Source organism: Dendrobates tinctorius, unplaced genomic scaffold (assembly GCF_039654945.1).
Source record: "Dendrobates tinctorius isolate UK_male_01 unplaced genomic scaffold, ASM3965494v1 ptg000196l, whole genome shotgun sequence".
Taxonomy (NCBI): Eukaryota; Metazoa; Chordata; class Amphibia; order Anura; family Dendrobatidae; genus Dendrobates; species Dendrobates tinctorius.
This window is the reverse complement of record NW_027361863.1, coordinates 9344882-9356010: the sequence shown is the minus strand read 5'-3', so window position 1 is coordinate 9356010 and position 11129 is coordinate 9344882. Positions and strand designations below refer to the sequence as shown.

The 11129-nt window shown below is 43.2% G+C and overlaps 1 protein-coding gene across 1 annotated transcript; it reads right to left on the bottom strand.

The window, feature by feature from the left end:
• Positions 1-1930: 1930 nt before the first annotated feature.
• Positions 1931-9156, bottom strand: LOC141056061 (neurotensin receptor type 1-like). The gene is made up of 2 exons (XM_073552727.1): positions 8253-9156; positions 1931-4638 (listed from the first exon to the last, which is right to left on the bottom strand). Exons 1-2 carry the CDS (start codon positions 9154-9156, stop codon positions 4169-4171), a joined length of 1374 nt encoding a protein of 457 aa, XP_073408828.1. The 3' UTR covers positions 1931-4168.
• Between the last annotated feature and the right edge of the window lie 1973 nt (positions 9157-11129).

Below are 11129 nucleotides of genomic sequence, written 5' to 3'. Positions count from 1 at the left end.
AGCAGTGTACGGCCTTGTAGACTTTCTACTAAACCCATACACCGCTTAGTGCCTGCTGAGCAAACCACTATAGTGGATTTAGGGACTATCAGTGGCATTTTCAGAAGCCGGACCACACCAATCAGCAGGACAAGGTAAGGTTTATTTACCCTGCACATCTATCTTGAAGTCTAAATAGGCAGCTGATGACAAAACGATTGAGCAAACTGCCCGTTCATCAGGTGAAATGATCTTTTGTCTTGCGTAAAAGATGTTTATTGGCAGCGCATTGTCCTGTGTAAGGAGGAAACGCTTCGCTGCAGAAAACAATGGCAGCCTGCGCCCGAAGCGATTTATCACAGATCACAGCACATCTGAGGAGCGTTCTGCCGATATAAACAGGCTATTGAATGACTGCTGATCGGTAAATATTTACCTCTTAGAGGTTAACACCAGAAAATCGGCAAATGTTAAGTGCACCTTTAGGGTATATGCACACGGTCAGTAATCGGCGGCGCTTTGGACGCAGCACATGTCCACCGAGTCCAAAGCGCTGCCGGCTTTTGAACGCAGGTGCATCCTCTGTGTTCATTGAACCTTGTGGACTCAACGTGTCCAATACATTGTATGGGTGACAGTTATCTTGCGGAGGCTCGCGTCTCCGCAAAATAAATAGACATGCCGCGGTCTGGAAAGACACGCCTCATGTCCGTCTCCACAAGTGAGCCGCAGGCGTCGGTGCATGCATATTGGGCATGGGATTTCATGAAATCCCATCCACTATGCTGTAACATCTTGACGCTGTGGAGGTACGCAGCGTCCAACCCGCAGCGTTTACTGACCGTGGGAACATACCTTTAGAGTACCGATGATAAAAGAGAAAAAAGGAAGATGGGTACCATGCCTAATAGCATAAAGTGACACGAGCTATTCTACTAGAAGATCCGATACTTTACTTCCAGAACTAGCAGGTAAAAAGAATGCGTTGTGTAAACTGAGCTTTAATTATTAGGTATCAGACAGTCTATATACTTTGCATAGTGGTGTGTATTTTATAGTTGTGTATGATATCCAGTGTTGTATCTGTACTTCTTATAAAGTGAGCGAGAATGAGCTTAAGACGCGCTCTCTGGAGACCTGACACAAGACGCAATTTTACTTTTTACTTTAAGTCATCTTTGATTTGACTCTTTACACAGTGTACCTCCAACTGCTGTAACTATGAAACAACAGGGGTATTGGACCCCCACCAATCTGATATGAGGTATTGGCCCCCCACCAATCTGATATGGGGTATTGGACCCCCACCATTCTGATATGGGGTATTGGACCCCCACCAATCTGATATGGGGTATTGGCCCCCCACCAATCTGATATGGGGTATTGGCCCCCCACCAATCTGATATGGGGTATTGGACCCCCACCAATCTGATATGGGGTATTGGCCCCCCACCAATCTGATATGGGGCATTGGCCCCCCACCAATCTGATATGGGGTATTGGCCCCCCACCAATCTGATATGGGGTATTGGCCCCCCACCAATCTGATATGGGGTATTGGCCCCCCACCAATCTGATATGGGGTATTGGCCCCCCACCAATCTGATATGGGGTATTGGACCCCCACCAATCTAATATTGATTATTTTAATACTACAACTGGACAGAATGTATTGTAACCCGTCCTACCTTTTTTCTTCATAAGATGCAAATTTTGTCAGAGGGATCTCTGCTTCTTATCCTCTGTATTAATTATTGAGAAATATGATCATTCGTGTATCACAGGAAGGAATTGTCCAGCCCAATATATATAGTTTATATCAATTGACACAATGTTACTGCTATATACAGTCATGAGAAAAACTTTTCCGTGTCAGGACATATTTAAAAAAAAAAAAATCTGGTCCTTAGAATCCTCATGAAATCCCGAAAGGCTAAAGATACAGTAAGGCTACGTTCACATACATTTTTTTTTCTGCAGACAATACCTGCTCTCTTAGCAATAAAAATCCTCCTTTCAAAACAGATCTTGCAACATTTTTTTGCAGCGTTTTTTTTTTAGTGCGAAATTACATTTGTGCTTTGTTTAAACGCTTCACGACCGATGGCGAATATTTACATCATCAGCCGTGTCCCTGACTTCCATGTGGGGACCACACGCCGAGCCCACATTTTTCCCAACACTTGATGGCTGATTTCGGACAATCGCAGTTTCAAGTCTCTTAAGGGGACAATTAAATACAGTAAAAAGTTTTTTAAAAAAAAGTTCAAATCACCCCCCCTCCTCTTTTGCCCCGTTGAAAATAAAATTCTTTAAAAAAGATCGCTAAACTGCCTAGCGAGAAAAGAATCAAAACACCAGAATTACGGGGGGGGTTGCCACCACAACATTGCAATAACAGGCAATGAAAACATCGTATCTACACCAAAATTGTATCAGTAAAAAAGTCACCTCGGGGCGCAAAAAAGCCATCACCCAGCCCTAGATCCCGAAAAATGGTGACGCAATAAGGCCGGGATCACACATGCGAGAAACTTGGACGAGTCTAGCATGTTAATACCCTGCGCTCGGGAGCAGAGCGTGCAGCTCCATGTATTGCTATGCGGCTGCACGCTCCGCTCCCAAGTGCCGGGTATTAACATGCGAGAAAGTAGAAAAGGCGGACGGCACCGCTATTATCATGTATCAACTGATGGTATGTGTCTGGCAGCAAGCTGTCATCCAGGGCTCCCAGGTGCTTGACCTCGCAGCAATCGAATCTTTGAATCCATGTAGAGGAAAGGTCGCACTCAGCAGGATGAAGTATATCTCTTTTATTGACACATACAATACATGTCAGGTCAGAGTAGGGGTGGCATGAGTGTTACAAGCTGACAACGGCCGTTTCACGCTTTTCTAGCGCTTCCACGGGTCCATGGGTTTTATTTGGTAAAATCAATGGTGTCATTCAAAAGTACAACTCGCCCCGTAAAAAAACAAGCCCTCACACGGCAATACTGACGAAAAAATTTAAAAAGTTACAGCTTTGGGAAGAAGGGGAGCAAAAACGGAAAGTCAACCGGGGTGAAGGGGTCAATAAAATTAACTGTGAAAGCGTTTGTTGTTTTTTTAGCATTATTGCCCTTTCTCATTGCTTTCCATGGGTGGAAAAATTTCTGAAAGAATTGACTTGTTGCGGATTTAAAAAGCGCTCCAGTTCTAAAATTCAGTCAGGAAAAAAAAAAAGCAAGAGCATGCATGGGGTTTCTGAAGTCTCATTGATGTGAGCAAATTCTTTAAATGTCACACAACACTCGGAGAGTGCCATACTTGGCTCACATAGAGCAAATAGTGTAGTATTAGTTTTTCAATGGCAGCTCATTGGAGGGCATACAAAATATTAAATAAAGTAACTGATCCCCAAGTTTTTGCAGGAACCATAGCACCAAACCCACGAGTCTCAGGGAGGTGCACTTCACCAATAAAGGCGTTACTAAATTTATCATCAATATACCTTCCACTGTCTTCAGCTCTGGTGGCGGCCGGATGTAAACAGCGAATGGAGGCGGAATGGCACAGCTCCCATTGACTGTGTAGTAGCCAGTCTCTGGTACATTCACTTCAATAGGAGCTGAGCTGCGACACTAGGTAAAGGCCGCTGCCCTGCTACATTCACAAAACAGCTAATCGTACTGCACCGATCAGATATTAATGGACGGGTCATCAAGATAGTAAGACTGAGCGACCCTTTCAGTTGAAGCTCTTATAAATGACATTTCCTAACACAGAATTGGCAAAAAAAAAAAGCAACAAGAGCGTCACCAGGCCATTCCAGGCAACGAGAAACCACTAATATGTCCTGAAAAGCAAAAAAAAAGGCAATCAACATTAGATGCACTAATTATGTTTTTTTGTTTCGTCTGAAATTAAAATGCATTTACGGAGCAGCCTTAGATTCCATTTCAATGAAATGACAGTAATTTGGTCTCACATAATCCTGGTGGAAATATGGCCGTGATATCTCTTCTCCAGTCTTGTTTTCTTCCACCATGCAATTAAACCCAGACTGTGGAAAACGTTGCAAAAAAAAAGAAGGCCATTTCCACAATTTCTTACGTTCCAGCTCATTACGTGACAATCATGCAAATTGCACATTATTTTCCCCTTTCAATATTTGCTCTTTTTTTAAAAAATAAAAAAAATGGAGGTCCTAAGGCACGGAGAAGTCCCCCGTTTCCATCACGTCGAGGTGTCTACAAAACATAAGTTTGGGGTCACTGCTTCGACTCTGTCCCAAAAATTCCTTTGGTTCTCCTTCGTTGGAATTTAGGGTCCACGTTGACCGTGTGCTGGGTGCCGACGCCAGGGAAGAACCACCAGACCGGGCAGAAGAAGCTTGGTAGTTCTGGTGAGGTCCATCCGTAGCATCCGTAGATTTTTCTAACCATGGGAGAAGTGACTTTAGGGTCTCCCTGCACGCATTGCGGAAAGATGTCGATGAAATGCAAAACAGGATTGGATCCAGAGCACTATTGAGGTACCAAAGTGGCAGCGAGAGGTAAGTCTTCAGCAAGGTGTAGACCTTGAGGACATATGTATTCCAGTTATCTATATAGATCTGCATGAGGGAAGATGCCGTGTCGGGAAAATTGCAAAGGAAAAAAGCCGCCACCACTGCACCTGTAAAAAGAGAGAAATATTCTAGAAAGCTGTATCATATGTACAGTGTATAGAATATATGGCTTATTTGTGGGCTGTGTCTCATTCATTTAAATAAAGCTGAGCTTCAATACCGGACACTGCCAATAGACAAGAGTGGCGCTGTTTTGGGCTAAAATTGTAACCTCTTTAAGCCGGATGTAGTTTTATTAAACAAAATAACGTATCACCAGGTTTTGTGCCAGCAAAGGATGAATTCAGTTCAGAATATTCAGGTTCTACCTATCACTTGCTTGGAAAGTTGACATTTTTAGAAATAAATTAAAGCTGCTTGTCAGGGTTCTATCAATGAAGAGTTTTCCAAATGGTTCCAATGCTTTCAGACAACTTGACGCCATGTCATAAATATATTGTGATAAATAATCTGCAAATCACTTTATCTGGAAAATAAATTTAATTCTTATATACGGTACATTTTGTTTTTTTTCCTCGATCCTAAGGGGCAACATTTCTCCTTGTGGAGAGTGACAAGCCTGTCATGTCAGAGTGAGGAGACTTATAAGCCATACATGTCCCTTTATGTCTTTAGAGAGGAAGAGGACTTGAACTCTAGCGCTGCCTATTGGAAGCAGCGATCCTTGAAGTCAATATTGACTCTAACGAACTTTGCAATAATATATAAATAAGCCAGAATCTCAATTTGCAGACACAATGTTTCAGGGTGTTACCCCTCATTAGAACAAAGTATGAGATCTAATTTTCATCTTTCCCTCGAAAAGCCTTAATTTTGGCCAATATTTTCTATCTATATTTGAGGCCACAGGTTCTGTATCTACGTCAAGAACAATCCCTGGTGTAACAGGGTATATTCTGGCCTGGATGGGGTATACTCTGGCCTAGACCACTTTAACCCCGGGTATAGTCTGGGACGGAGTACATTCTGACCTGTTACACCGGGACACAAGCTGACCTGCTGTTCTATGTCTGAGCTGCTAGAGAGGATTTTTCCTGCATTTGTTGCAAGAAATGATTATTGGATTCAAAATTGCATGAACGTGGCAAACAGTGGATTTATTTGTTACATTGTGTACAAGGTTTATTTAGTAACTTAATGACTTTTTACAATTTTACCTTGTGGGTCTAAGGTCTCCAAAATAGAGATGGATGGAACTATTCTTGGTCCATCAGCTAGGTCAGTAGTCTCTAGGCGCTGGATGGGAGGCTCATGAATCTCATACTTTTCGGGATCACTGGCGTAGCTTTTCAGTAGCCAGGCTCGCATCATTGCGGTGTGACACAGAGAAGTCTGGCAGCAGAGCTGATCAATCAAAAGCCGCAGCAGGGATCCCGAAATGTAAGCGACGTCAAGTAGCCAGTGACGTCTGACCTGGCCGATCGACCAGATTCCTACAAATCTATCAGCCCATGTCTACTCTATGACCATGAATTTAATCTGATTTTGAGTGAAATATTAGGCTGGGTTCACACGTAGCGAAACTCTCGCGGAAATTACAGCGAGAGTTCCGGAATTCAATTCCGCTGGAAAATCGCATTTTAAATTCCCGCGATTTTCCCGCGGAAAAACTAGCATTTTGCAAGCGTAATTAGCTTGCAGAATTGTTAGCGTTTTCCAAGCGATCTGTAGCATCGCTTGGAGAACTGATTGACAGGTTGGTCACACTCGTCAAACATAGTGTTTGACGAGTGTGACCAACTTTTTACTATTGAGGCTGCCTATGCGTCATCAATAATAAAAGATAGAATGTAAATAATAATAATAAAAAAAAAATATTGTTATTCTTACCTTCCGACGTCCCGCGCAGCCTTCCCGCCTCTCTCCACGCTCCTGGTCCCAGTAATCCTTTGCGACAATTACCACGATGACATCCGTTCTCGCGGGATCGCGACGTCTCGCGGTCATTCGCGATGACCGCGAGAACGGACGTCATCGCTCGCAAAGGCTTACTGGGACCGGGACCGTGGAGAGAGGTGGGAAGGCTGCGCGGGACGTCGGAAGGTGAGAATAACAATATTTTTTATTTTAAATTCTATTTTTTACAGGGATATGGTACCCAAAGCCCAAAGGACAGTCTCCTCTCCTCCGGACCGTGGGTACCATCCGCAAATGTTCTGCTTACTTTTCGCATGGTGTGCACAGCCACATGCGGAAAGTAAGCAGAAAAATGCATTCCTATGGGTGCGGGATCACCGCGATTCCGCGAAATTAATGAGCATGCTGCGTTTTTTACCGCAAAGCAATTCCGCCGCGGTAAAAACCGCAGCATTAGCACAGCATTGCGGAATCCCATAGGAATGCATGGGATGCTTATTTTTCGCGTTTTTGCGGCAAAATCGCGCGGTTAAAACCACCGCGGTAACGCGAAAAAAAGCCTCGTGTGAGCTCAGCCTTAAGATCAATAGATATAATCATCCCGAGTACCTGAAAAAAAAAAAAACTTTCTCAGTCTTCACAATGCAGCACGATTCCCAATCTTTGCAGAGACCGTGCATAGAGTTGATTCAGCGCGAACAACCACACGCCATGGTGACGTTTCGAGAACAAAGCCCTTCATCAGGCTTGTCACAATGGGGTGTGGTTGTGCACACTGAACCAACTCCATGCTTGGTCTCTGCTAAGATTGCGAATCATGCTGCATCGTAAAGTTTGAGAAAGTTCTTTATCACGTATATTTAATTGCTGGCATTGTATTATCTTTTGCCTTATTGAAGAAATTAATGTTTTATGGCTTACATTTGAATAAGAAAAATATGTGGAAGAAGCGTTAACGCATTGTGTGATTTATGTTATGCGAATGAAGGAGCTAAAGGGGTTGTTCAGGGCTTTAACATTGATGGCCTCCTATGGGAGTGCGACACCTGGCACCGCCACCGATATGCTGCTCTCGGTGTCGGCGGCAGCCAGTACTGCTCAGTTACGGAGCTGCACAGCTCCATCGATGGAATAGTGGCCGCGGATGGGTACTGCACATCCACCCTCTATTGATTTCAATAGGCAGCAGATGTACAGTGCTCAGCCGCGGCCACCATACAGTCAACAGAGCTGTGTGGTGCAGCTCCACAACTGAGCAGTTTCGGCCGACACCACAAACAACTGATGGGCAGATAGCAACGGCTGTCGCACCCCCAACAATCAGACATTGATGACCTATACTAAGGATAGGCCATCAATGTTAAAGTCCCAGAAAACCCCTTTAAGAGAGATCCTTGTACACACGTAGCGATCCCCTTTGTGCAATAAAGAGGGAAGGAAATTACTGTTGAATACTGTACCTATCATGGTTCCAATTTTTGGCATTTTCAGTTTCCTTCCACCTTCACGCTTTTTCCATGACCCTTGCACCCATTTCCTAACCATTGACAAGTAAAAATGCAGCTCCTTTATAGAGCAGAACCCTGTACAGGATCTCAACACCCAGTTAAGGCTCATTCAGATGTCCGTGTATTTCGGTGTGATCTTGGACCCCAATGCCCGGACTGGCCACCGGTCTATCGATGTCTGAATGGGCCCTTATAAAGAGGATGGAACTAAAAAGTGCTCTGAGAACACTAAAGGAGCCACATGATCTGCATGTACACCCCTGAGGATTCACCTTTTCTCTAAACATGCCACCTACCCAAAAGTTGTCGCGCCTTCCTTTCTGAGAGTGGGCGACTATGAGGCTGGTTCATATGCTTCGAAGAAAATTGCCAATGTGTTCTTGTCAGCCCAATCATTTCTCTCTGCCTGTGGTTTATAGTGAAGTGATGGAAGATTAGGAGATGAAAAATAATGATGGCCACCAAGGGCACCACAAAGAACAAGATGCTCCGGGTTTGCATAATGCTTTTGTAAACGATGTACGGCTTTGGTTCCAGCATTTCACACACTGTGGAGTCGAGAACAACTTTATCCCGAGAAGTTGCGGTATAGTCCAGGATACACGCTGCAGACTCGCCATACACAATAGCCACAGGTATAGTGCTAAGGAACGACAGAATCCAAATGAAGGCCAATAAATAAGCCATGCGGGATTTTCGAAGTCCGGTGATTGACCACATTGGATGACATATGGCAAAATATCTCTCGGAAGTGAATGCAATGATGGTCCAACTGGTGGTGGCACAGTAGACCTGTCTGATCATGAAATATAGTTTACACACTGTGTCGGATAGAGCCCATGGGTAATATTGCCAGAAGTACCTGTACAAAGTCACTGGAATAGTTAATAGAAGTAAGATGTCGGCCAAGGCCAAGCTCAAGAGATAGAAACGGACCGCGCTTACTTTCATCCTACCATTTCTCATTAAAGTAAGGATACTTAGTCCATTGGCCAAGATACCGAAAAGAAAGAGAAGATTGTAAAATATAGTAGCCGGAATGGCTACATAATTGGGCTCCTGCTTTTGGGCACCAATGAAGAGTCGATTCAGAGTCCTCCGAGAGGTGTTGGAGCCATCACTTTCATTCCACAGAGATCCATTGTCAACGTTGATGTAGTTGAGGCATTCATTGTAAGCGGCTGCACTCGACCGGTTCATTTCCAAAGCTCTCGCCAAGTTCGGAGATTTCAAGGCTAAAATGGCAACACAATTGAGAGGAATCATTAAAACAAGATGCAAAATTAGATGGAATGAAGCATGATTATACATTTCAACTCCATGGAAAGCTCTACACTGACATTACGGAAGAATGGCGGCTGATTGCGCAGAAAGACTTTATTATTCTGTAGTGCAAATTCTTGATTAGTTGGATAAATTGACGTACGCTCAAATGTATCACTCATAATCAGACATGACTGAAGAAAAGCAAGCAGGCATTAATGGAACAGTATGTGAATCCAAGCCTCCTCGGAAAAGTAGCACAAAAGCCGCAAAATCATCAATGGGACCTAAGCTAGTTCTAGTTATGGTTTGGTTATTTTTAACTCTCACCACAGATGGCAATGGGTCAGGCTCTTGAACTCCATGCAAACAACTGATTTTGACATAGGAAACCATGGCAAGCCAGGCCTGTCTACTGTGGCAGCAGTATGGGCAGCGTAGTATTACTTGGTGGCCATCCTGTTAGGCGTTAAAAAATCCAGTTTGGTTGAGAAAGTTGAGTGATGACCACAGGACATGTCTCCTAGTTTTCCTAGACTGGATTGCCAAATTCAGCACAATTAGGGCACGTTCACACGCTGCAAAGCAGCAGGTTTTTATTATGCGTTTTTTATGCAAATCAAAAGCTGCGGGTTTTTTGTACCAGCAAAAGCTGGAGAGATTTCAAAAATCTCATACACAATTTTGCTTTTTTTCCTGACTGAATTGGAAAACTCCTGCTTTTTTAGCAACCCCAGCATGTCACTTCTTTCATGGTTTCTGCAGTGTTTTTTTTCACCCAGAGAAAGCAATGAAAAAGTGCAAGAACACTGGAAAAACCACAACACTGCATTTTTGCTGCTTTTTTTATGAATGTAACTAACTTTATTAATCATGTATTGTAGATAAATTACACATATATTCCGCTCCAGAAATGCAACGAAAACTCAGCAAAACTTTGTTTTTTTAAGTAGCTTTTTTACTACTAAGAGAGCATGTTTTGGCTGCAGAAAACGCAAAAAAGCAATGAATGAACATAGCCTTCGTCTGATATAATTTCAGTAAATATGCAATAAATGGCTGATAAATGTGGGACCTTCCGCTATCTCCAGAAAGGGTACTATGACTTCCATCTAGGTTGAATGATGAGTCATCAATTATCTACTAAATCTAGGTGGAAAAATAGATTGAAAGGTGACTTTGCACCAGGGCTGTGGAGTCGGTAAGCAAAACCTCAATTTCCATGACTTCCGCCCCCGCAGCACTGCCTCACGCACTGATTCACTACTGAGCATGTACATAATCCCAGCATACACTGTGTGCAGAATTATTAGGCAAATGAGTATTTTGATCACATCATCCTTTATACACATGTTCTACTCCAAGCCGTCTAGGCTTTTAAGCCAACTGCCAATTATGTAAATCAGGTGATTTTCATCTCTGTAATGAGGAGGGGTGTGGTCTAATGACCAACACCCTATATAAGGTGTGCTTAATTATTAGGCAACTTCCTTTCCTTTGGCAAAATGGGTCAAAAGAGAGATTTGACGGACTCTGAAAAGTCAAAAATTGTGAGATGTCTTGCAGAGGGATGCAGCAGTCTTGAAATTGCAAAAATGTTGATTTCTAAATTTTGTGTTATATTGGTTTACCTGGTGAAAATAAACAAGTGAATATATTTGGTTTTTATTAAGTTGCCTAATAAATCTGCACAGTAATAGTTACCTGCACAAACAGATATCCTCCTAAGGCCTGTTTCACACTTCCGTTTTTGACCATCAGTCAAAATCCGCCGGTTTTTGAAAAAAACGGATCCGCCATTTTTTTTGGCGGATCCGTTTTTTTCCCCATTGAGTTGCATTACCGGCGGATGATGGATGGCCATCCGTTGAATCCGTTTTTTTGCGGATCCGCCAAATTTTTTGCGTCCG

What these genes read in the sequence shown, in the direction of transcription:
- LOC141056061 (XM_073552727.1), bottom strand. Translation starts at nt 9,156, where the DNA reads ATGAACCGGTCGAGTGCAGCCGCTTACAATGAATGCCTCAACTACATC. An exon ending in GAAGGCGCGACAACTTTTGG is followed by an intron (nt 4,639 to 8,252) that starts GTAGGTGGCATG and finishes CTCTTTTTACAG; the next exon opens with GTGCAGTGGTGGCGGCTTTT.